At 64.5% G+C, this 25409-nt stretch overlaps 2 protein-coding genes across 2 annotated transcripts in view; both read right to left on the reverse strand.

Moving 5' to 3' along the window:
- The window catches only part of MYOM2 (myomesin 2), a 47704-nt gene that overhangs the window by 16150 nt on the left and 6145 nt on the right, over positions 1–25409 (reverse strand). The window contains exons 2-15 of the mRNA XM_055123643.1: positions 12422–12540; positions 11183–11392; positions 10154–10298; positions 9896–10059; positions 9036–9128; positions 6236–6324; positions 5529–5579; positions 5267–5431; positions 4970–5131; positions 4303–4444; positions 3422–3621; positions 3021–3074; positions 930–1057; positions 124–307 (exon numbers count right to left, since the gene is read on the reverse strand). Of these exons, the coding sequence (XP_054979618.1) occupies positions 124–307; positions 930–1057; positions 3021–3074; positions 3422–3621; positions 4303–4444; positions 4970–5131; positions 5267–5431; positions 5529–5579; positions 6236–6324; positions 9036–9128; positions 9896–10059; positions 10154–10298; positions 11183–11392; positions 12422–12528 (1894 nt within the window). The 5' untranslated portion in view covers positions 12529–12540. The remainder of the gene's footprint in view (positions 1–123; positions 308–929; positions 1058–3020; positions 3075–3421; positions 3622–4302; positions 4445–4969; positions 5132–5266; positions 5432–5528; positions 5580–6235; positions 6325–9035; positions 9129–9895; positions 10060–10153; positions 10299–11182; positions 11393–12421; positions 12541–25409) is intronic.
- On the reverse strand, positions 21471–25265 carry KBTBD11 (kelch repeat and BTB domain containing 11). The gene has a single exon (XM_055123637.1). The coding sequence runs from the start codon at positions 25125–25127 to the stop codon at positions 23163–23165; it is 1965 nt and encodes a 654-aa protein (XP_054979612.1). The 5' UTR covers positions 25128–25265; the 3' UTR covers positions 21471–23162.

Consider the following 25409-nt stretch of genomic DNA (forward strand, 5'->3'; position numbering starts at 1 on the left):
ACGTCACGGGCCTTTCAGCTATTTCTAATCTGTTTCCTAACTTCACAGAAAGATGATGCGCTTTGGAGAAATGTCAAGGACATCTCGAGGCCACAGGGAGGGCCAGGCGGGCCGAGCACTCACCCATCGCATCCTGCACCTGGATGGGGGCCGTGATCTCTGACGGGTCGCTCAGGCCGTACTTGTTGGCGGACAGAACCCGGAACACGTAGGGCTTCCCCTCGGCCAGGTCAAACACGGCATAGCGGGGGGAGCGCACGGCCATCTGCGCGTTGACTCGCTGCCAGCTCCCGCTGCCCACCACAGACTGCAGGACAGGCCAGAGGGGGCCGACATTCACGTGTGCGCACACGCAGCCCGAGGCACTGCCCACAGTGGGGCTACCCCTCTCCTCTCTGTGCCACTGCGTGCCTGTGTGAGACTACGTGTACATATGTGTCTGGGTGTGCCCGATTCTTTGTATGTGAGTTTCTGTCTATACATGTGTGTCTATGTATATAAGTTTGTGCCTACGCATGTGTGTCTATGCATACAAATATGTGTAACTGTGTGTGTGTGTGTGTGCATGCTGAGTCGTGAGGGCTAGCCCCCACGTGTCTGCAGGATGAAGGGGTCTGGCCTGGAGGCCCCCCCTGGCTCACCTGGGGGTGTGAGCCGTCTGCAGCAGCAGCCACACAGCTCTGAAAGCTGCTGGACGGCAGAGGCTTGGGGACTCTGCCCAGGGCGCGGGCAGGAACCCTCACACTGGCTGGGGACAGGAAGGCAACGGCCTGCCGGGGGATAACCTCCCCGGGGCCAGGTCATGGCTGGGCTCCAGCTGGCTCCCTGGCCAGCCCGTCAACATGAGTTGGACCCTGGGGCTCAGGGCAGGGCCCTCTTCTGCGGCCACTGAGGTAGAGTGAGTGTAGTGGGGAGCACAGCTCGGGTACCTTCTCAATGAAGTACATCAGGGGGGCCCTGCCGCGGGGCGTGGGCGGCTCCCAGCTGAGCACCACGTAGTTCCTGCTGATCTCTGACGCATGCACATCAGTGGGGGGGCCCGGGAGCTGGACATCACCTGTAGGAGTGACTCAGTGAGTTGCCAAGGAGCACCAAGGCCACCTCCCCAGACCAGCCACACTGGGTATGACCGCAGTTCCCAGGCATACTCAGCTCAGGTGTGTGTGTGCATACTGTGTGCATGTATGTGCGTGTGGTGTGTGCGTGTGTGTGCACGTGTGTATATGCATGTGGTGTGTGTGTGCATGTGTGTCTTGTGTGTGCGTGCATGCATGGGTGTGGGTGCATGTATGTGCACGTGTGCGTGTGTGTGTGGGTGTGCGTATGCATGTGCAAGTGTGTGTGTGTGTGTGCGCGCGTGTGTGTGGTGTGTGTGAGTGTGTGTGTGCGTGTGCTCCTGCGGGACCTGCTATGCTCAGCCACCCCCGCCTGCGCCACATTCCGTGGGGGGCTCCGTGCTGGTGGGAGACTGCGGACGGGGAGGTGCTTGGTGCTGCTCTCGGCACGTGTGTGCTGAGGCCGGCCAGGAGGAGCCACACAGGCCTCCCGCCGGCTGCCGTGCACAACGCTGTGGCTCCCACTTAGATTAGCACATGATTAAGAGTGTCCCAATGTCCCCGGACACGGCTGAGCCTAACGCTATGTCCAGTTGCTGGCCAGGGACTCTGCGTATCTGAGGAATTCAGGAGCCACGTGGGAGCATAATCAGGGCAGGGTGAGTGTCCAAGCCCAGCCACGGCGGCCGGCACGCACGCAGGAGCCGGGGCAGCTCTGGAAAAGGCCCCGGGCCCCAGCAGCAGCGGGGCCACAGACACCCGAGGGAACCAGACAGACAGACAGAAGGACAGCGGAGGAGTTCCAGCACGGCGCGGCGACAGCGTGGGAGAGACGGCAGCCCTGAGGCCCCGCAGTTAGCAGAGGGGAGGGGCCTGCGGAAGGTCGAGAAGGGCCGGGAAAGGGTACAAGTCTCCTGCAGAGCCGAGGCCGGAAACCACCCAGCCCACACTGCAGAGGGGCACCCGACCCTCTCCCCAGGCCGGCCACTCTCCAGGGGCCCAGCCTGTCCCCAGGCCTGTCACCCGGAGCTCTGGCCAGGCCAGTTTCCCTGCCTGTACCTGCACACAGACAGTCACTGACCACACGAGCTCCACGCCTGCTCACTTGTGCACACACCCCTGCTCAAGGCTGCACACACTCCCACTCACATGTGCACACACCCCTGCTCAAGGCTGCACACACTCCCACTCACATGTGCACACACCCCTGCTCAAGGCTGCACACACTCCCACTCACATGTGCACACACCCCTGCTCACAGCTGCACACACTCCCACTCACATGTGCACACACCCCTGCTCAAGGCTGCACACACTCCCACTCACATGTGCACACACCCCTGCTCAAGGCTGCACACACTCCCACTCACATGTGCACACACCCCTGCTCAAGGCTGCACACACTCCCACTCACATGTGCACACACCCCTGCTCACAGCTGCACACACTCCCACTCACATGTGCACACACCCCTGCTCAAGGCTGCACACACTCCCACTCACATGTGCACACACACCCGCTCACGGATACACACACCCCTGCTCACAGCTACAGACACCCCCACACACATGGTGTGTACACACTCCTCTCACGTGTGCACACACCCCTGCTCACAGCTGACTGGACATGCAGACAACCCGAACCTAATCCTGCCTTTGGTTCTCCAGCACGAGGGTCGGGCTTCCCAGGAAGTGTGGCACAGGAAGTCCCTCCCTAGGCCAGCAGGAGGTGAGAGAACCACCTGGACCCAAGGGCCAAGGAGAGCCTGGGACCCTCGGACGGCCTTGTCCCACCCGCAGAATCTGAGTGTGAGAGCGAGTCATGGCTTCCCTTGGGGCCCTGCCGTGGCCCCGAGCAGAGTCTGCCCTCTGGAGAAACCTCAGCAGGGCGGGGGTGTGACCGCAGGGAGGGCGGGTGGGGGGGCTGACCATGAGCAGTGGGGGTCTGTGGGGCCTCCGGCTCTCACCTTCCAGGTCCTCCTGGCAGATCACAATCTCCTTGTCCCCATCAAGGCGGACGGCTGCGGGAAGAGGGCAGGGGAGAGGCTAGAGCAGAGCCTGCCAGCAGGGCGGAGGTTCCGGAAGGGCCCAGACACAGCCCTCCAGGCTCCCTGCCGCCCCTCTGGAGTCCACCCACTTGGGACACGGGGGATGGACTCCCGACACCCTTGATTCCGGCCCCCCTGGAGGGACTCCGTCCAGGCCCACCCCTCCCCCGGGACAGGAGCAGCAGCCATGCCCACAGGCCAGCGCGTCTGTCAAAGGGTCTTTCCAGGCCCTGAGGGGGCAGCGTGGAAACTCGGCCCTCGAGGGTCTCGGGCGCCTGCTTAGCTGGAACAGGACCCCCAGCCCGCCCGCAGCCCCTGACCTTGCAGCCTCCGGAGCTCGGCGGGGTCCAGGGCGGCCACGGCGTCGGAGACGCGGGAAGGCCTGCTGGTGCCAGCGCTGTTGACGGCCCGCACTCGGAAGGTGTAGGAGCGGCCCTCACAGAGCCCCGTCACCGGGTATCGGCACACCTTGACGGGCGTGTCGTTGCACTGCACCCACGTGTCCGTGCCCACCTCGCACCTGCCAGCACACAGAACCCACCAGAATGCGGCCGCCGTGTCCACACCCGTGGCCGTCAGGTTGTCAAAGAGTGTAGACTAAGGAGCAGCAGGAAAGCAGCAGGGAACACTACGTGTGTGCCTGGCATAGACGTCACACAGCACAGACAACACGCACACGCACGTGTGTGTGTGTGTGTGTGTGTGTGTGTGTGTGCAAGGCCTGTGATTGTGCAGGCTGTGTACAGGGAACCAAATAGTTAATTCTTTAAAATACAGAGAGGGGCAGGGGAGAGAGAGAAGAGGGACACTGCAACAGAGAGAGGCAGAGAGAGAGAGAGAGACAGAGAGAGAGGGAAAGAGAGAGCTGGGATTTAACAATGAGTAGAGACAGAGACAGAGACAGAGCAATGAACAGAGAGACACAGTGACAAAGAGAAAGACAGAGAGGGGGAGAGAGAGGGAGAGGGAAGAAGAGAGAGGGAGAAAAAGAGAGAGGGAGAGAGAAAGGGAGGAAGAGAGAACGAAAGAGGAAGGGAGAGAGGGAGGGAGAGAGGGAGGGAGAGGAAGAGAGGGAGGGCGTGCGCAGTGGTGGAGACGGCGTGCAGGGTCCCGTGGGTGGAGACGGTGCCACCGGGGACCCCTGGAGCACTGGCTGAGGCAGTGAGCACGGGGCCTGTCCTCGGGCCCGACAGGGACCCACCGGTCTACGAAGTAGCCGAGCACGGGGCTCTCGTTGGTGGTGTTGGGCGGCTTCCAGGAGACGATGACGTAGTCCTGGTTGGCGTCGTGGCACTGCAGGTCCATGGGTGCGCCCGGGGCGCCTGTCACCAGCGGGTCAGCGTCTGGGGACCAGGAGGGTATCCTGAGACCCTGCAGCCGCCGGGCCTCGTGGTGGGGCCTGTTCACACACACCCCACGTCAGCCAGGACGGGGCGAGGAGACAGAGGGCTGCAGGCTGTGACTCAGTCTGCGGCTCTCCATGTCCCAGCCAAGGCGGAACTACACCGCCTCACCCCGTAACGCCCCCTGCTGTCGTCATGCGCATAAGCACGCTCACAGACCTGTAGTCACGGGACATGGGACATGACGTCATACATGCAGGCATATGATGTGTGATATATGAGGTCATGTCACATGCAGCTTCACAGGCACCTGCAACACGTGATGTGTTGTTATATGGCCTGTGGCACGTGGCAGCACATCTCGTAGGCATGTGGCCACACATGTGCTGTTTCGTGGCACACAGACATGAGGTCAGCAGCCACGCCGTCACGTGCCTGCACAGGGTCTCCCCAACCCACGCTCCCTCGGACCTGGGACCTGCCGGCCACTCCCCTGGGGCGCCCACACCGGCCCTCCGGCCACACCTCGGACAAACAGGAAGGCGCTGTGGTCAGTGACGCCGCCCCGGGACATGATGCGCAGTGTGTACAGGCCCTCGTCGTCCTTGTGCAGCTGCCCGAAGGACAGCGAGGCCTGGCCCTCCCCGAAGAACATCTTGGTCCACCTGGACTCCTGGAGAAGGACGTCTGCGGGGAGAAGAGGCTGACCAGGCCACGCCGGCACGGCGCCTCCGGGAGGCGGGTCCCTCCCGACCCTCGTTTCCACTGCCCGCCCCGAGTGGTGCCCCACCCCACCCGGACCCAGGCCCGGCAGACACTCACCATCCCGGTACCACTCGGCCCGCGGCCGCACCCGCTTCAGGTCAGGCGTCACCAGCAGCGTACACTTGAGGGTGAGGGTCTCCCCCTCCGTTCTGAAGGTGACCCCGAACTTCTCCAAGAACTGGATGTCAAAGTGGGTGTGTGGGACCACAGACGACAGGGGCACTGTGGAGGGAGTCAGGCTGAGGGTCTCGGGCACAGCCACGGCCCCCCCACGCCCCTACCTGGGAGGCCTTGGGGTCGCTGGAGAGGGGACACTCACGGCCAATGGGGAGGCCCACAGAACGCAGCGGGTCCTCGTCCCCATGGAAGCCTGTGAGGAGGGAGAGGGGGAGCACAGTCAGTCCACACCCACCCCTCCTAAGGTCACACACTCACCTCTAACCCCATGGTGATACACAAACCCTGACCTGGGGTCACACATCACCTGACCCCTAGATCACACATCACCCCTCATCCCAAGGTCACACATCACCCCTGACCTGAGGTCACATATTACCCCTGACCTGAGGTCACCCATCTCTCCTGACCTGGGGTCACCATCACCCCTGACCTGGGATCAACCATCACCCCTGACCTGAGGTCACCCAACACCCCTGACCTGAGGTCACACATTACCCCTGACCTGAGGTCACCCATCTCTCCTGACCTGGAGTCACCATCACCCCTGACCTAAGGTCACCCAAAACCCCTGACCTGAGGTCACACTTTACCCCTGACCTGAGGTCAACCATCACCATCACCCCTGACCTGAGATCACACATCACCCCTCATCCCAAGGTCACACATTACCCCTGACCTGAGGTCACACATTACCCTTGACCTGAGGTCACACATCACCCTGACCCCAGGGTCACACATCATGCCTGACCTGAGGCCACACATCACCCTGACCCAAAAGTCACACATCCCCCTGACCACCCGAGGACACGCCCTCCGACCTGGGCCCCAAGGGCGCCTGACACTCACGTCTCACCACCACGGCTGCCTGGGTCGACACCTGTCCATGCCCGTTGGTGGCCACTGCGGAGTAGGTGGCCGTGTCGTCGAAGTGTGCCCTGGGGAGAGGGAAGCGTGTGGCCATCCCAAGAGGCTGCACAGCCCAGAGGCCCCAGTGGCCTCCCTGCACGGACACTTCTGCCTGCCCCAGAGCCTGGACGTCTGGGCTCTGGTCTCAGGGGAAAACAGGTCGCCCACGACTCCCGTTTCCTGCAGGACGGCATCACCCTCACCTCCCACTGTCTGCTCACCAGGGTCCTCACGCCCAGCAGGGTCCAGCCTCCTGCTGACCAGCCCAGGCAACTCACACTGCGGGCATGGGCGCTGCCCGCGGGCACCCCACTGCTCCTCCTGGGACACCCCATCTGCCTCTAGCTTGAACAGTTTCCTCAAGGTCTAACTGGGATACAACTGCAAGGAAGAAGGAGCTTCCCTGCAGGGAGGAGGGAGAGTTCCCTGCAGAGAGAGAGGAGGGAGAGTCCCCTGTAGAGAGGGAGGAGGGAGCTTCCCTGCAGGGAGGAGGGAGAGTCCCATGCAGAGAGGGAGGAGGGAGCTTCCCTGCAGGGAGGAGGGAGAGTCCCCTGCAGAGAGAGAGGAGGGAGAGTCCCCTGCAGAGAGGGAGGAGGGAGAGTCCCTTGCAGGGAGGAGGGAGTCCAGCAGGGAGGACCAGAGGGTCTCTGCAGTGCCCAGCCATGGCCTTCCCAGCGGGCTGGCCTGTTGAGATGGCCAGTGTCTGCGCCTTAGCACAGAGGAGACTGTCAATGACCAAATTAGCACTTAGGGCTTAACAGAGGCTCAGGACAGGGGCTGGGCAGGCCCTGACTTAGCAGACCGGGAGCTGCCCTAGGGAGCACTGGGGAGCCCTGTCCACAGGCCCAGCCCCTCTGGGTGTGCAGAAGCTGGAGAGGCGCAGGGAGAGAGCCGCAGGCCCACAGCCCCCCGCCGGCACCTGCGACCCGTTACCAGGGAAACACAAAGGACCCAGCACCCCTCCCATAGGGAGCGTCCCGCAGACTTAGGCGGGGGGCACAGGAAACAGAGCAGGCAGCCGGCCCTGGCAGGGTCAGTGGCTGAAATGACCTAATGGGTCAGTTTAATCCAGAATGACGCCTGAGAGCGACAGTGCCAGATGGCATGACCCTGCCCTCCCCTGCTGGCCCTGCCCCTCCCAGATGCCCTCACCCGGCCCAGGCTGCCCCCACGGTCCCCTCAAGGGTGCTTCAGGGGCCAAGGGCTCCCTGCTCTGCCAGGCCCGGTTTCAGCCCAGGGTCTGTGTTGCTCTGTGGGGCCCTGGCTGGGCAGGGGGCAGGGCCATTGTCCGTGCTGGGGCGGCCACGGGGGGTTAAGGCAGGAGCGTTTCTTCAGGCACCCAGGCCACTGGACGCGCCGGTGGTGCTGGCGAGAATCACAGCGAGCTCTAAAAATAAAGAGCCTGTGCTCCCGGCAGCGGCCACTGGGCCCGGCGCCCGCACTGCGGAGAGCCCCAGTAGAATCCTCTGCAGAACGGGCTCGGCGAGTCCAGGGCGGTCCATGAGCTTATAAGCGAGCGTCAGGTGCAGCGGGAATGCAGCAGGCGGCAGCGCCCGGCATTGCTGGGTCGCTGTGCCAGGGAGTATTTATGGGGACGGTGTCACTGCGGGCGGCACGGCCCCCGGCCAGCACAGGCGCACGACGCTGTGATCTGATCTGCTGACAGCGACTCAGCACCGGGGCTGAGCAGCTGACGGTAGCTGTCAGGGCCGGGCACTGCTCTGGCCTCTGCTCTGGCCCTGGGCAGGAGCAGCGGGACACCCCTCAGCCCTGCCTTCCCTCTCACGGCACCAGCAGGGGTGGAGTTGAGACCCTTCCCCTTCCTAAAGCAGCCACTGCTGCCTCAAGGTCCCTCCCTGCAACACCCCAAGGAGCTGACACCCCTAGAGATATGTGCCTCCCAGCAAGGTGAGTCTTCTCCCACGCACTGCGGTCTGGGGCCCGAGATACCGTGCATGCCTGCACACATGCACACACACACACACACACACGCACGCACACATGCACATACATGCATACACATACTACACACGCACACATGCACCACACACACACGCATGCACACATGCACATATGCACATATTCATGCACACATGCACACACATACTACACACGAACACATGCACCACACATGCACACATGCACACACATGCACACACGTACTACACACGCACACATGCACCACACACATGCACACACATGCGCACACACATGCACTCACGTACTACACACGCACACATGCACCACACACGCACACATGCACACACTTGCGCACATACATGCACACATGCACTCACACATGCACACACATGCATTCACACACACGAACTCACACATGCACACACTCACACACACATACACATATGCACTCACACATGCACACACTCATATACACACATGCACACGCGCACACACATGCACACACACCACACACTGCACACGCACACAGACATACTGGGAATCCAGGATTAGTCTCTAGTCTCTGAACCATGGGCAACAGGCTGGGGCACCCCTAAAGGATGGCAAAGGGACACTGCCCCTCTCCTGGACCCCACCTCTACCCCTGCAGCGCCCCCACCCCAGCTCCACAAATTGCTCCCTCCCTGTTCCACACATCAGCCAGGACGAGGACAGGATGGAGGGACGTGCAGGGAGGCCGACTGTCCCCCACCCCTGAGGGTGCAGGATGCAGGGTCCCATGGGTGCCACTCAGGGGTGGGTGGCCCGACCAGCTCCTGACCTGTTGATCTGCAGTGTGTGCACTCCATACTTGCTGTCGATCAGGTACTTGCCCGGCTCTGCTGCCTGGCAGATCAAGTTGCCGTCTTTGTACCTGGGGAGGGGATGTGCCAGGAGGAGCAGTGGGCTTGCATGCTGCCACCCTCGCACCTTGTCCCACTCTGCCCCAGCCCAACTCATTCTCCCAGGGAACAAAGCCCCAGAGCTGTCTGTGTAAGCAAAGTTACTTGGGTAACGAGCAGAGGCCCTGTGGAAGCACCGTTGCTTGAGTAAGGAGCAGGGTTTGCCTGTAAGCAACGTTACTCAGGTCATGAGCAGAGACCCTGTGGAAGCACCATTGCTCGAGTAAGGAGCAGGGTTCACCTATAAGCAAGGTTACTCAGGTAAGTACAGTTACTCAGGTAAGGAGCAGAGGCCCTGTGGAAGCACCATTGCTCGAGTAAGGAGCAGGGTTCACCTGTAAGCAAGATTACTTGGGTAAGTGCAGTTACTCAGGTAATGAGCAGAGGCCCCGTGGAAGCACCGTTACTCGAGTAAGGAGCAAGGATCACCTGTAAGCAAGGTTACTCGAGTAAGTGCAGTTACTCGGGTAATGAGCAGAGGCCCTGTGGAAGCACCATTACTCGAGTAAGGAGCAGGGATCACCTGTAAGCAAGGTTGCTCAGGTAAGCACAGTAACTCGGATAAGGAGTAGCATCCGCATGGAAGCACAGTTACTTGAGTAATAAAGGCCACGTGTAAGCAGGGTACTCAGGTAAGGAGCAGGGCCTGCGAGGAGGCCTGGCTATTTACTCAGGGAACGAGCCAAGGCCACATGCAGGCACTAGCGGCCTCTGAGCAGCAGCAGACCCCGGCACTCACCACTGCACCACCGGGGTGGGGTAGCCCTGCACCGTGAAGCACAGGGTCACCGACATCCGCTCCCACACCGTGTGCGAGCGCAGACGCACCAGGATTTCAGGGGCTCTGCCCATCCGCTCCTCGAAGCCGAAACTGGACTTTGCCCAGCCCAGCCTGTCGTCCGCCTGGCGGGGACAAGGGTGTGAGGGCTGCTGTGGGCTCCTGGGTATACGGGGTACAGTGGCTCCCCCACGCCCCCCACCCCACACCCAGTCCTACTGAGAGCTGCCCGGAGGCTGTGTATCTGTCCAGCAGGTCCCGGGCCTGGGCACGGGCCAGCCCCATACTGTCCTGAGCCTGGGCCAGCTCGCCCAGGAAGCGCCGACGCTTGGCCTCGCCATAAGCTGCCGAAGAGGACCTGTACCTGCAAGCAGAGACCCCAGCCCTGAGACCCCAGGGTGCGGCTTGCGGGAGGGGGCTTCGTGTGGGGACAGGAGAGGGCGGCGGGCCGGGGCCTGCAGGGTGATCCAGACCCTGTTCCAGGGTCCCAGACCCCCTCCTGCTCCAGAGAGGCCCTGCCCGCCGCCTCCAGCCCCAGCAGCTCTGGGGAATCCCAGGGCTCAACCCAGACTCTGAGTCCAGAGAACTGGAGACAAAGCGCCGAGCTCCTCCCCAGCTCGTGTAAGCAAGGTTACTCGGGTGGGTGCGGGGCAGGGGCAGGAGGGCCTGCACAGTCACTGTCCCCCACGGACCCACGAGCCCTTGGCAATAATGGGCCGGGGTCGGGTGAGGAGCATGAACCCCAGGGACCACCCGCACCCAGACCTGCCTGGCAGCCCCCACAGTCCCTCTGCAGATCCACCTGGGGCCCCTCAGAGCCCGGCTGCTCCCCCCGAGAGCCACTCAGGCCTCACTGCAGGATGCTCAGCGCCCGACCTGGGAAGTGCCTTAGTGCCCTGTGTCCGCCTGGTCCCCGAGCGCTGGCCTGCTAACCTCAGCCGCTTGGTGTCCTGCCTCCATCCCGGCACAGCTAATAAACATTCACTCCTGCACCCCGCCAGAGAACCGCCCAGTGCCCACCCGGTGCCGGCCACTGGCCTCCAGAGAGGGGACGTTCAGGGCACCGGAGCTCTGGGGCTCCTTCACCGGCACGTGTCCGGCTGCTCTCTGCACCCAGGCGGGCCGGCCAGGGCCTCCCAAGCTGCCCCCACTCTCTGCTCTGAGGGACGCTGGAATCGGACCCTGGGGCCTTTGCTGCAGGACAGGTGATGGGCACCTGGGAGCAGGCGGGGACTCCCTCCCAGGTACCTTCCCTCCTGCTCCTGCTCCTCCTCCTCCGAGGCCTCCAGCCGCTTGGCACAGACCCTGCAGGTGGCCCCTCCGGACGCGGCATGGCTGGACTCTCGCTGGGACAAGGCCTGGCTGGACATTTGCTGGGACGCTGCCTGGCTGGACACTCGCTGGGACCTGGCCTGGCTGCTTGACGCCTGCACGGAGGACGACCGGACCGAGGCCCGCCTGCTGGCAGGAAGCCACGGGGTCAGGAAAGGGCGAAAGCAGCTCCTCCTTCACCTGCCCAGACACGCACACGCACATGCACACGTGGAGCCGTGCATAGACATGTGTGCACCACTCACAGGCCCATGCACGGGGTGCAGATCCATGGCCACACGCCTATCCCATCTGGCATACGTGTGTGCACATAGACCTGTCCTGCCTAGCACACGGGCATACACACACCATCCCACCTGGCACATGGGCACATGCCTATCCCACCTGGCACATGGGTGCACACACACCGCATCCCGCCTGGAACATGGGCACACCGTCCCGCCTGGCACAGGTGGTGCAATCGTGCACACAGGCTTCTGCACATGCCCACCCCGGGGGAAGCTCCCGGACCAAGCGAGGCCCTGCTGGCTACCAGCCTGGGCGCTAGTGGAGCTTAGCTCTATCTGAGGCTACTGGCGGGTGCCCCTGCCAGTGTTGGGCCTTGTTTACTGAAGGGATGTCAGCCGGCTGCCCGCACCGTGACGCCTCTAAATATAGGGTGTCAGAGACATGGGCGAGAGCTCTGGGCAGAGGAAAGACCTTCCTCGGTGCCGCCAGGGCGGGCTGGGGGGGACCCCGGGAGGGGCTCGGGGACCCGAGTCCTGCCTGGTGGGCTCACTCGGCCGCTGCCCGGGCTCAGCTCTGCTCCTCCTTCCCAGGCCTTGCTGAGGCCCCGGCTCTGGGCACTTGGGGAGAAGAGAGCGGGGAGCACGCGCCAGGGGTCTCAGCTGCAGGGAACGGGCGTGGGCAGGAGTAGGTGGGCGTGGACAGGGGTGGGCGGGAGTGGACATGCATGGATGGGTGTGGACAGGAGTGAGTGGGCATGGGGGGCATGGACAGGAGTGGGTGGGCATGGCTGGGAGGAGGTGGGCATGGGCAGGAGTGGACAGGTGTGGGCAGCGTGGGCAGGAGTGGACGCCCGTGTGTGGCATGGCTGAGTGTGGACAGGCGCGGGTGGGCACGCCCATCCAGCTCCACCCGCCCCAGGGTCCTCACCTCTTGGCGGCGTATTCCTCCAGAAGGTACCGTGTCTGGACATGGCGGTAGGACTGGTCAAAGTGCTTGTGCCGTCTCTGGTAGAAGGGCAGTGCCACCAGCGACATCTTGGGGCTCACCTGGATGGAGACGGGGCACAGGTGGGCACAGCCCAGGCTCCGCTCGGGCTGCGGCCAACAGGAAGGCCGGCGCTGGCCGGAGCCGCCATAGGCCCGTTCTGTTTGGGGCCATGCCCTGGGGTGCTCAGGGCGCCCTCCTGGCTCTGCACTGAAGCGCTGCCCATGGCAGGGCTCAGAGAGCCACACGTGGTGCCCGGGACTGAACCCAGGTCGGCACGTGGGAGGCACAGCACTGCCTGCCCTGTCCCCAACCGCACCACCTGCCCGGGGCCCTGAAGGCCTGTGCACAGAGCCCGGGTCCCAGGCCTGTGAAACGTGTGGCCGGGTGACAACAACTCAAATGAAACACACACAAAACCAAAGTCCAGATTCATGACACAAAGAGGCACTGAGGAGGGGAAAGGAGCCCCCTACAGCCTCGCCACTGGCTGGACAAAGGGGACACAGGGCGGAGACTCGGCCCTCATCAGTGGGACCCGTGGCTGGACTCTGGGAGGCCTGTGGACATGGCCTGGGGCTGGCGTCCCCCTTTGTCCCGTGCCAGAAATCTCAGCCACAGCATGGCCGGCCCAGTGCCTCACTGCTCATGGCCAAGCGGGCACTGGACAGGGGCACGGCAAGAGAGAAGCCCCTGGGGTCTGGGCTGTAACTCCAGGGGCCTCAGACATGGTCAGGGGCTGTGGATCTGTGGGGGACGCGGACACTCTGAGCCACTTCCCATGCATCCCGAGTGCCCGCTGCCCTCACCTACACCCCGCAAGGACCGGCACTGGGCCCCCTGTGAGGCCCACAGGCAGGCGGGCACCCGCCCCAGCACTGAGCTTCTCTCTGTTGGCATTTCCTGGCGAGGCAAAAGGCCCCAAGTGTGCCAGGTGATACGGGCGGGTTCTCTGGAGCCACTGGGCTGGGGCAGCTGACACCCAAGGTGGGGGACGCGCACGGGCATGACCCCTGCTCTGGTTTCCAAGGCGAGGTGGCCGGAAAGGTCAGCAGGGCCACAGCACAGCTGGGAGATGTATGCCCAGACCTCAGAGCCCAGCCCCGCGGGCCCTCACCCTGCCCTCAGTGTCCAGCCCCACTGACCCTCACCCTGCCCTCAGTGTCCAGCCCCACTGACCCCTCACCCTGCCCTCAGTGTCCAGCCCCACTGACCCTCACCCTGCCCTCGGTGTCCAGCCCCACTGACCCTCACCCTGCCCTCAGTGTCCAGCCCCACTGACCTTCACCCTGCCCTCAGTGTCCAGCCCCAATGACCCCTCACCCTGCCCTCAGTGTCCAGCCCCACTGACCCCTCACCCTGCCCTCGGTGTCCAGCCCCACTGACCCTCACCCTGCCCTCGGTGTCCAACCCCACTGACCCCCTCACCCTGCCCTCAGTGTCCAGCCCCACTGACCCTCACCCTGCCCTCAGTGTCCAGCCCCACTGACCCTCACCCTGCCCTCAGTGTCCAACCCCACTGACCCTCACCCTGCCCTCAGTGTCCAGCCCCACTGACCCCTCACCCTGCCCTCAGTGTCCAGCCCCACTGACCCCTCACCCTGCCCTCAGTGTCCAGCCCTACTGACCCTCACCCTGCCCTCGGTGTCCAGCCCCAATGACCCCTCACCCTGCCCTCGGTGTCCAGCCCCACTGACCCCTCACCCTGCCCTCGGTGTCCAGCCCCACTGACCCCTCACCCTGCCCTCGGTGTCCAGCCCCACTGACCCCCTCACCCTGCCCTCTATGTCCAGCCCCACTGACCCCCTCACCCTGCCCTCTATGTCCAGCCCCTTCTTGGCACCTCCCAGGACCCTGCAGACACATGTGTCCAGCCGGCCCCACTGAGTCCGGAGCCCCAGAAACATCCAGAAGCACTGTGCTCAGAGGCGCACAGCCGCTCCCTTCGTGAGGCCACTGGCCCTCGTGCCCAGCTGTCCCCCACACTGAAGGCAAAGGCGTGGCCGATCCCCTGCGACCCTGTGATCAAGGGGGCACCTGAGAACCAGCGTGAGGAGGTGCCCCTCTCCCCCCGGGGAACCCGGCCCACCTCCCAGCCCTGGGGAGTCCTGTCCCTGGAGGCCAGGCCAGGCTATCCGCTGAGCCTGCCCCCGCCCCCTCCCCGGACATTCCGGAACCCTCCTGACTCTCCTGAGACTCCGGCCTTACGACAGCGAGTGAAACCCAAGCCGGGCGGCTTAGCCCTAATCCCATCCTGGGGGGGAGTCAGGGACCCAGTGCCCAGCACCCCACCCTGAGGGCGTCCCTCTGGGGAGCAGCTCAGGGCCAAGTGTCCCCTGGGAGGGTCAGTGTCTGAGCCAGAAGAGCAGCCCAAGGAGAGCAGGTTCCCGAGAGGGGCCGGGCGGGTCCCACATGCCTGCAGAGGAGGGACCCCACCAGCCCTGCTCGGAGCCCAGCCACACACCGATGGCCCCTATGCTGCAGCGGTCACACACCCGGGGGTCTCCCCCATGTGTCTAAGCCACGTGGACGGGAGCTCTGTGAGCCCCGAGTTCCAGCCACGTCCAGGGAGGCTGGGTGCTGGGCTTTGTCCCTGGACTCCCCGGTTGCCCGCAACTGCCCAGGCCACTTTGTGGTAGTGACCGCTTCCCCGCAGAGCTCCTGCCTCTCTGGCCCCCCAGCTGGTCCTGGCGTCCTGACCCCCGCAGCGGGAGGGGGCAGTGGGCAGCATCAGCCCCGCGGCAGGACCAGAGAAGGGTCACGTCATAGCTCACAAGGGCCTCAGCAGGACAAACCACAGGCCGTGTCCCCAAGGAGAGCTGGGCGGGAGGAAGGGTCCCGGGCACCCCACACTCGTACCCCTTGAAGGACACCCCAGCCCTTGCGGCCGCCCCGGGCAGAGCCAGGAGACGTCCTTCCTGGGGAAGCTGTGGACGTGCCCGCCCGCCTCCCGTCCCGAGGCAGCCCACCCCGTCGGATAGACACACGGACACCAGGGCGGCTCCGTCCTCTGCAGCCCAGTCCAGCTCCACCTCGGCCCCCCAGTCTGGCCACCCCGCCTCTCCGCCCACGCCCCAGGCAGCTAGGCCTCCCTGGAGCAGACCCACCGTCCGGTGTCCACAGGCAGCTTCCCTGGCTTCTCAAGAGCAGCAGACAGCAGCAGAGAGTGGCCGCGCCCAGACTGCCAGGGGTGCCAGGGCAGGGACTGGCCTCTCCCGCCCCACCCAGCTATGGCGGAGCACAGGCTATTTTTAGCCAAGGCCACTGCCTCCTGCATCGATCCCACCAGCCTGGCCCAGGGAGGGAGAACCGATGGGAAGTGACCAGAGGTGCCTAGAAGGCGTCCCCAGTGACCAGCTGCCTTCTCAGCCCTTCCCACTGGCCCCCTCACAGCCCCGCTGCACCCTCACTCTCCCCTGACCCACCCCCACTGCTCTCCGACCTTTAGAGTGACCCCTACACACTGACACACACACACACACACACACACTCGCACACACATACTGGCACATACACACATACACCCACACACCACACACTCAGACATACACCCTCGGACTAACAGTGCAAGCTCACACACACTCAGACACACACATACACACACCCACACATACTGACACATACACACACATACATATACGCATCACACATTCACACCCAGACACACTAACATATGCACACTCACATGCGTCACACACTCAGACATACACCCAAACATGCCACACACTCTGACATACACCCACACAATTGCAAGTTCACACACACACACACACACACAGAGCGTCTGCTTACAGAGCTCTGCGTCCTGCCGACCATCGGGAGCCTGGGGACGGGACAAGCTTGTGGGCTGGCGGCTGTGCCTCGGTGGCCCCAGGCTGGGCAGCCGGAGCTCAGTGCCCACCGCGGAAGCTGCTGCCCCTTATTTTTAGGTGCCAGCAGCGCTGGGCTCTCGTGTGGGTGCGGCCGTGCAGTCTGTAGCCTGGCCCCACATGTGTGCATGTATAAATAACAGGGCCTGGCACGGGCCAAGTGGGCCCGGGGATCACGCCTCCACGGCTGTGCAGCCCTCCCGGAGCCCCACTGCCCAGCAGGAAGGAGGGGACAAGAACCTTCCCCGGGGACCCGCCCTGGGCAGCTCGGCGAGGCCCCACGCACGCCACCGCTCCCCTCCCGCTGTGGCCCACGGGGAGGAGGACCCTCACGTCCCTCTTCTGTCAAGCAGCCAAAGGTACCGCCCTCAGGAGAGTGGCCCAGAGCCAGGCCACTGCCAGGCCAGAGGAGAGAGGAGGGACACAGCACAGGAGAGCCATCAGGGGCCCGAGACACTTGGGGACCAGAGGCTGGGCACACAATGATGAGAGGGTCAGTCACAGATTGGGGCCATGAAGCTGCGACGGTGGCCAGAGTCCCAAGGGCAAAGCCACATCCCGGGAGGTCTATGAGATCACACCCTGGGCGTCCATCAGGATGCTCGGGGGAAACAACCTACTTCAGGCCGTCTCACTGAGGTGTGTGTCCCGTCTCGGAAAACCAAGTTCTGATGTGAAAGTCTCAGCGCCCACCTCAGTCCGGCCCTAATGGGAGGCTGGATCCCCCGCTCACAGGCTCAGGGTCAGCACAGCGACCCCACGTGTCCTCAGGGGACTTGCTGACACCTGCCCTGATGACCAGTGGAAGGTTAAACAGCACAAGCATCCAGCGACAAACGAACATTCTCACAGAGATTCACGCCTTCCGGCTGAGCCCCGGACCGCCGTCCCCACACCCCTGGCTTGCGTAGCCGACACCCCGCAGGGACTGAACAGGGGCCATCTCTGTAACGCAGATCAGTTCGGCAGGAGCCAGACGCTGACGGGACAGCACGGCGTCCAGAGACGCAAACCGGGGGCAGAGCAGAGCTGCACAGCTGTGTGTCTGCAAACCCCTTTCTGCTGGGCTCCGCGGCTCTGCACCCTCGGGCAGCGGGTGGTCTTCAAGCCAGCTCACACTCCACCTGCAGAGGCTCTGGGGACACTCGGGCCGGCCGCCCCGCCACGCAGGGCTCTGCACCACCCCTGCTCCCACACTGGCCACGAGGAGACAGGCACTGTGTGACACAGATGCCTAAAGGGCACCAAAGGGATCTGCACATCCAGGCAGGGTGGCCAACTGAGCCACGGTCTCCTGAACCCCAGGTAGCGTCCACAGCGGGTCCCCAGCAGCCTCTGAACAGCCCCATGAGTGTCCCCCACACCGGCCAGATGAGTGTCCCCTGGCGTCCACTAGGTGGAGCACTCAGCACAGGACATAGTTTTCCTGGGCTCCAGAACCCAGCACTCAGCTACAGGAAGCCCTGTGGGGACCCCAGAGAAGCGACTCGGGGCAGCTGTGACCCTGGAGAGACGAGGACCACGTGGCTCCAGTGGCCACAGACACAGACTCATGTCTGCCAAACCTCCACATGCACAGCACTGTGTGTCAAAGGACGTCAAGTGGTCACCTATGCACTTAGAACTCTACAGACATGTGTGCGTGTGTGCATACACACACGTGTGCTTATAGGGTTGTGTAAATGAACGTGTGTGCATCCACGCCCTGTGTACAGTGTAATGTGTGCACATATATGCGCGCTGACATGCATGTAGAAGCATGTTCACTGTGCTATATGTGCAGGTCTGTGTATAGTCATGAGTGCATTGTGTGAATATGTTCACATACGCAGTGCATGGGTGTCCTATGTGCATGTATGTGTGTTGTGTGTGCATTTGCATGCGAGTAAGAGATTGTGCACGTTTCATGTGCTGCTCTTGCGTGTCACATGCCTGTGTCTTGTGTGCTATATGTAAGCACATGTGCGTATGTGTGCCTTGGTCTTACCTGGGCCTGGCTCCCCGCGGTGCTGGTCCAGCCTCCGTGGAGTCTGGAGGACACTAACTCCGCCCGTGCAGTCAAACACAGTCCCCAGCCCCCAGAGGGAGGGTCCGAGGCCGGCAGGTGTCAGCGCAACTGCAGGGCTGCAGTCCTCGCTGGGGTGCAGGCCCGCCCAGGGGGTGCCAGGTGCCAGGGACGTGTCCTCCAGCACCAGCAGTGCTGCGGACATCAAGGATGGCTCTGGGGGTCATGTGTCTTCCCTGTGCGTGGTCAGGAGTGGGCTGGGGCAGGTCCACAGGTGTACAGTGCCCAGCAGAGGGGGCTGGGAGTGCCCAGTCAGAGCGGGAGAGGGTCAGTAAGTCTGGCCACAGCCCAGGAGACCCAGGCACAGGGCCCGAGGCCGGCCAGCTGGCGCTCGGGTGTGAGCGGGGCCGACCGGGGCTCGTGTGGGCGTGGCCGTAGGCGTGGCTGGCTGTGTGTGGGCGTGGCCTGGTCAGTGATTTGATGTGGGCGTGGCCGTGAGCGGTAACTGGGTGTGTGCGTGGGCGGGGCCTGGTCGCCTGTGGGCGGGGACGTAGGCGTGGTCGGGGCCAGGCTGCGCCGGAAGCGGTGACTCAGGCCCACACCCGCTTCCAGCCTGGCGGTCTCCAAGGAAACGGTTGGGGCGGGCGCTCAGGGAGAGACCCGGCTGCAAGTAAACAAGGTTCCAAAGTGAACCCGCTGGGCCGCCCGTCCGCGACAGACAGAGGGGGAAGGGAGAGGAGGGGAGGAGGGGCACGAGGGGCACGGACATTGGGGGCGAAGGAGGGGGGATGGAGGGGCAGTGGGGGGGATGGAGGAGAGCATGGAGGGGGGATGGAGGGGCGGGAGGATGGAGGGAATAGCCCCGTGGATAGAGGGGAGGGCGCAGTGAGGGGTGATGGAGGGGCAGGGGGAGGGGATGGAGGGACAGTGGGGGTATGGAGGGGCGGGGGGTATGGGGAGGAGTGGGGGGATGATCAGGGGAGGCAGTGTGGGGTCTGTGCCCTTGCTGCCCCGCTGGGAGCCCAGGCCCAGCCTTCTCCCTCGTGGGACCCTGGGAACACTGTGGTGACCCCTCACCCAGACCCTGGGGCCCTGGTGTAAGGACGTGGACACAGCATGCTCGTCTGTCCGTGTTTGAAGCCAGGGTGCTGGGCTATGTTGTCGCAGACTTTACCCCTTGAGGGACAAGGGGGGGTGGGCAGAGAGTCTGGGGTAGTGACCACGACCCGCGGAACCAGAGAGGGGTCATTAACGGGGGTGCAGCAGCCAGGTGGGCTGTGAGGCGTAAGGGCTAAGGATGGGGATATCGGTAGGGCACAGCTGGCGTCCTGGGGCCCCACAAATGGTCAGCATCTGGACACTCTGGAAGGCGCTTGGCAGCAGGTCGGGCAGGATCTGTACTGCAGCCATGCAGGGAGTCTGAGAGGCTGCGCCCCAGCTGGGTGACTGTGTCCCCATGTCCAGGGCCCTGTCCAGCTGTAGTCAGCCGTGGCCCCAGCTGGGTCCCTCCTCAGGACTCACACCCATGCCAGCACGCTCCTCTGCACCCCCCCACCTGGTTCAGCCACTGTAGGTCACCTGCCCTGCTGGGGACTAAGTGCCTTTGTCCCACCCACGGGGGCCTTGTGGTTGGTCCCACCTGAGGGTCAGTGTGCAGAGACAGCGCGTGGGGGATAGGTGCTGGGACCCTGTGTCCTGAGATCAAGGGTCAGAGGGGCACCTGTTGGTGTGACTGTTTCTTCATGTCTCTCCTGCTCTCCCTCTGATTCTCTGTTTCTGTGATTCTCTGTCTCTCACTGTCTCTCTCTGTGTCTCTCCTAGTCTGACCTCCTTTTGACTGTGGCCACAGGTGTCCTTTGTGCCCCGGCTGCCCAGCAGGGATGGCACGGGTGAGAGGCCCCTTGGCCCCACTGCCGCCTTCCCGGCACACACCCGGCTTTCTTGGGGGGAGCGGAGCCAGCAGGGAGGTGGTGCCAGTGCGGGAAAAGAAAGAGCCTTTGTGTGCGGGTCCCTGACACACAGGCTGCTCTGTCCCCGGACCCGCAACTGGGACGTGCAGGCGCAGAACCCGGGTCGGTGGCACAGGCCTGGGACAAGCTGGCCAGGCAGCAGAGGAGGCGCGGGCAGACCTGGGGGTCTCCAACCAGCATGCCCTGGTGGGGAGCCCACTCGCCAAGCAGTGGAGCAGTGCCTGGGGGCTCCAGTGGGAGGAGGCCATCCGCAGGGCTGCTGGGCCGGCAGGCCCCCTACTTCCCACCCTCCACCCCTCTCTGGCCCTAGGCCCCACCTGCAAGGGGCTGGCGGGGTAATGCCTGGAAGCCCACAAAACAGCAACTGGGCCCTCCCCCAGACTGGCCTCAGCGCCTTTGTTCCTGAGCTTAATCCCCAACTGAGCCAGTGACCCAGCGGAGAGGTCAAGCACCAGAGAGAAACTGGGGCCAGTTTCTCAGGGCCGGGTGTGGGGGGGGGAGGAGGCAGGAGTGAGGCCCCCACTGGGCAGGCTGGTGGGCAGGGGGCAAGGGGACAGTGGCGGGGCAGGGCTGAATTCCTGGGGCCCTGATGGCTGAGAAAGCTGTCTCCTGGGAACACTGCTGCTGGCTGGTCCTGGGACCACTGAGAACTGGGGAGCCAGAAGGGGGTCGGAGCATGGGGGTCTGCAGAGCCCGTGCCTGCTGTCTGCCATGGGCTTTCACAGGATGGATCCCCCCACTGGCCACATCCTGCAGGACTGATGCCCCCGCCCTCCCCCCCCCACACACACACTTCTTGCAGGGAAGGAAGGGTAGCCAGGCTTTGCTTTGGGACACCAAAAACCTGCACCACACCCAGATCTGCCAGGAGCCCCCAGGGCCCCACTTCTGCTCCACCCCCACCCCACCTTCCCTACCCCCCCTCCCCAATTCCACCCCCCACCCCCCATAACCCCCCTTCCCCAATTCCACCCCCCACCCCCCATAACCCCCCTTCCCCAATTCCACCCCCATCCCCCACAACCCCCCCTCCCCGCCCCTATTCCACTCCGGAAACTGAACGCCAGCATTTTGTTTTTCAACAGCATACATTGCAGGAGTGATTCTCCAAGTTACATCACAGTGATTCTAGTCTATGAACTTGAGAGTTTAGGAATGAAAATATTAGTCTGCCTCCATTTCATAGAAAAGTTTTAGCATAAATAGTACAATTCTAGAGAGAAAATAGGGCACTGCTGTAGGGCGCGTGCATTTCCTGCACGGCACTGTCCTGTGCCGTGCTCTCTGCCAGCTCTGCGGTCCGTGTCTGGAACGAAGCCTGGTGAGGTGAAGTCTCTGCCGGCTGCGGGTGCCCGGGCAGCTGCGCACACACAGAACCTGAGAGGTGCCCACAACTCCTGCCTCTAGCACATGCACCACAAAGCCGCTGCTCGTAAGCCATGGGCCCATTTCACAAGCACAGGCTCTGAACAGCAGGCCCCGACTCCACCCCCCACCTGCTCGGGCCTCGGGCCAGGCGAGCTCACCTCGGAGCATTCTACCCCGTCCCACTGCCTGCAGTGCGGCTGCCCGCACGGGGAGAGCTGGATTCTGCCTGTGTCGGGAGCGGGTCCCCATCCTTCCTTCCTGATGAGGCAGCGCCCTGTCTGGCTGCAAAGGAAGAGGTTCCAGGGCAGTGGGCTCGCTGTCACCGTGCCTGGGGCCACAGCCCAACACGTGTGTGCACGTGTGTTCAACCTGGGTTGACACGCCCCTGGTGCCAGAAGCAACTCCCCACCACCTGGACCTCAGACATGTTTCTGTGCTGGGAACAGACAGGCTGGGCAGAGGCCACGAGCTGTTGCCCGAGCAGCCACAAGCTGCTCCTGGATGAGTCCTCTCCGGAGCACAGCTGTGGACACAGGCGGCCAGCAGTCAGACACACAGCTCTGGGGGGCAACTGGCCAGCACCTGCAGCCCAGCGTGGGTCAGGACGAGTGCACAGAAATAAGGCATAGCTGCCCTCTCCCAGGGTACAGACCTCCTCCCAACTCAGTGCAGTGCCCAGCCCAAGGGGCTGTGTGTGCACACTTGGGTGCATTCGTGCACATGACTGTGTACACGTGTTACCGTGTGTTCCTGTGTACCCAATGTGCGTAACTTGCATACGTGAATGTCCTAGTGTGTACACGTGATATTGTGTGGATGCCTAATGTGTGAGCGTAACTTGCATATATGTACGTGGGCTGTGTGTATTTTTGTGTTCACATGTACCTACGCATGCGTGTAGCTGTGTTCGCCCAGGTGTCTGTGCCCAGAAGCGCACCAGCGCCTGTGGATATGCGTGTGCACTGCGTCCTTTCCTGTTCTCCACCGCGGGTGCCAGAGGAAACACGGAACTTCCAGGCTGTATTCCGGCCTGCAGCTGGCCTGTTGTTGCCACTGGGTGTGGAGCAGCAGAGCCCGAGCAGGGATGGGGCTTGGCACCAGGCCAGGAAGCGTCCACTTTAACCCTCAAGGCCACAGCAGGCCCTTCAGCCAGAGCTCCCCAGCGAAGCCCACTCCCCAGTCTCGTGGTCCAACACCAGAAACCGACTTCTCAGTGCACCCAGACAGGGACTGTCTGCCTCCTCTCCCCTTAGTCTCCAGCGCAAACGCACCAGGAGTACCCAGAGCGCACCCCAAGTACATGGCGCAACCCACGATCACCCACCTAACGCCCAATTCCACTCCCGGCCCCCACACCCTTCCCCAGCCCACCCCCCCGCGCTCATGAAGCGAAGCGAAGCATAAAGGCGGGAGGGGGGTGCGGCTGGCCTTGCCCCTTGCCCCTCTCCAGGGGGAGACCTCGGCCCACGGGGCTACACCGCGCCACTCTCGCCCGAGTCCTCCTGGTCCGGGTCCTCGCCCCGCTCCAGCTTCTCCTCGGGCAGGCTGAGCACGAAGGGCACTAGCACCCCGCGGACGTCCAGGGGCGCCCCGAGCGGCTCTGGCTGGAAGCTGCCGCACGACTCGTCCCCCTCGGGCGCGGGCACGAAGCGCCAGGTGCCGGCGCGGCCCACGCAGAGGATGCTGCCGTCGAGCACGGCGCAGCGGAAGGGCTGCGTGGGCCCGGGCGGGCGCAGCGTTGCGGGGCACTCGCTCCAGCGCTTGGCGAGGCAGTGGTAGCGCAGGACGCGCACCGCGCCCGCCGCCTCGCCACGCCCGCCGCACAGGTCGAAGCGGTACAGGGCGCCGTCCAGGGCCACCATGTCAGCCGAGCGCTCTCGGCTGGGGCTGCCCGGGCACTCCTGCCACTCGTCGCGCCGCGGCTCGTACTTGAGCAGGCGGTAGGAGAGCGAGCCCCCGGACACATAGAGGGCGCCGTGGCAGGTGGCCGCCGCGTGCGCCACTGCAAAGGCGCCGCGCGGCAGCGGGGCAGCGGCGCTCCAGCGGTCGGCGCGCGGGTCATAGCGCTCCACGCTCAGCAGGCACTCGCCGCCCACGGCGTACAGGTGGCCGTCCAGGGCCAGCAGCTGCAGCTGCGAGCGCGCCTGGCGCAGCGGCCGCGCGGCGCTCCACTGCCCGGTGGCCGGGTTGTAGCAGAAGACCTGGTCGGAGGCGCGCGCGCGGCCGTCGGGGCCCGCGGAGTGCACGCCGCCCGCCACGAACACATAGTTCCAGAGCACGCAGACGCCGCAGCCCCGCGCCGGCGCGCCCGCGGGCAGCCGGGCCAGCTCGCGCCACGCGCCGGCCGCCTCATCGAAACAGTAGACGGCGGCGTCGGCGTCGGCGCCTGGGCTCTGCGGCCGGCTGCCCGCGCGCTCCCCGCCCGAGCCCAGCGCCGCGGCCAGCAGGCGCGCGCGGCCGGCGCGCAGGCGGCGGCGCAGCAGCAGGTCGCGCTCGGCGCCAGACAGGCGCCCGAAGACGCCCGGCTCGCGCAGCACCTCCAGGTAGTGGTCGCTCATGAAGCGCAGCGCCGCGTCACGCAGCTCGCCCAGCCGCTGGCGCTTGGCGGCGCTCAGCACGTCGTAGCAGTTGTCCAGGCTCAGCTGCGCGGCCACGGCGTCCGCGGCGCGCTGCGCGGCGCCCGGCAGCTGCAGGCGGCGCGCGCCGGCCACCAGCTCGGCCACGTTGTCGGGCCGCGCGCCCGCCATGCGCCCGCTGTACGCGTCGGCCAGCAGCAGCCGCAGCGCCGCGAAGCCCACGCCCCGCACGCGCAGCACGTCCCGCGACGCGCGCGCGCGGAAGAAGTCGGAGCGCGCGGCCAGCACCGCCTTGTGCGCGCGCAGCCGGCGGCCGGACACCTCGATAAGCAGGTCGGGCTCGCCGTGACCCGGGCCCACCCCGGGCGGCAAGGGCGCGGGGTCTGCGGGATCCTGCTCCTCCTCCTCCTCCTCCTCGGGGGTCCCGAGCGCTCCCGGAGACGCGCGCTCCTCCTCCTCCTCCTCTTCTTCAGGGGTCCTGAGCGCTTCCGGGGAAGTGTGCTCCTCTTCGGGGGTCCCGGCGGCCGCGCTGCTGCTCACCTCCCGCTGCGTCTGCACCACGCGGCGCGGGGAGGGCGGGGAGGCCGCTGCGTCCTGGGCCGCGCAGGCCCGCGACTGCGGCGGGGAGCCCGGGCCGGCACTGAAGCACAGGGACGCGCGCAGGCTGCAGGGGGCGAGCGCCGGGGACGCCGCGCGCTCCCCCGCGGCGGCCACTTCCGCAGGCTGCGGGCTGAGCTCCCCGGGACTCTGGGAGGCACTGTCCGCGCCCCCGGCGCGCTCTCCAGGGGTGAACGAGGTCCCTTGCTCCAGGCTGCGGTCGTCCCCGGGGTAGAGGACACAGCGGGCCACCGGCGTCTCCATGGCAGCGCCTCGGCTCGGCTGCCCCCCAGCCCCCTTGACTCAGCAGACCAGGTTTCGGTCCCCGGACTGCACCTGGCCAGAGCAGGCTCTTCGGCGTGGGGGGCCCCTGTCCCCAGAGTGGTGCGTCCCACTACAGTGGCTGAGGATCTCGTTGGGGCTAGAGGGCAGCGGAGGGTGGGACAGTGGGCTTCGTCCCCCGCAGACCCTCCTCTTGATTCTATTGGCCGAAGGGGCTTCTAGGGCTCAGCCCCGCACCAGGCTGAGGCTCTGCGCGGGGGTGGT

The sequence above is a fragment of the Sorex araneus genome, chromosome 1 (assembly GCF_027595985.1).
Source record: "Sorex araneus isolate mSorAra2 chromosome 1, mSorAra2.pri, whole genome shotgun sequence".
Lineage (NCBI taxonomy): Eukaryota > Metazoa > Chordata > Mammalia > Eulipotyphla > Soricidae > Sorex > Sorex araneus.

What these genes read in the sequence shown, in the direction of transcription:
- KBTBD11 (XM_055123637.1), bottom strand. Translation starts at nt 25,127, where the DNA reads ATGGAGACGCCGGTGGCCCGCTGTGTCCTCTACCCCGGGGACGACCGC.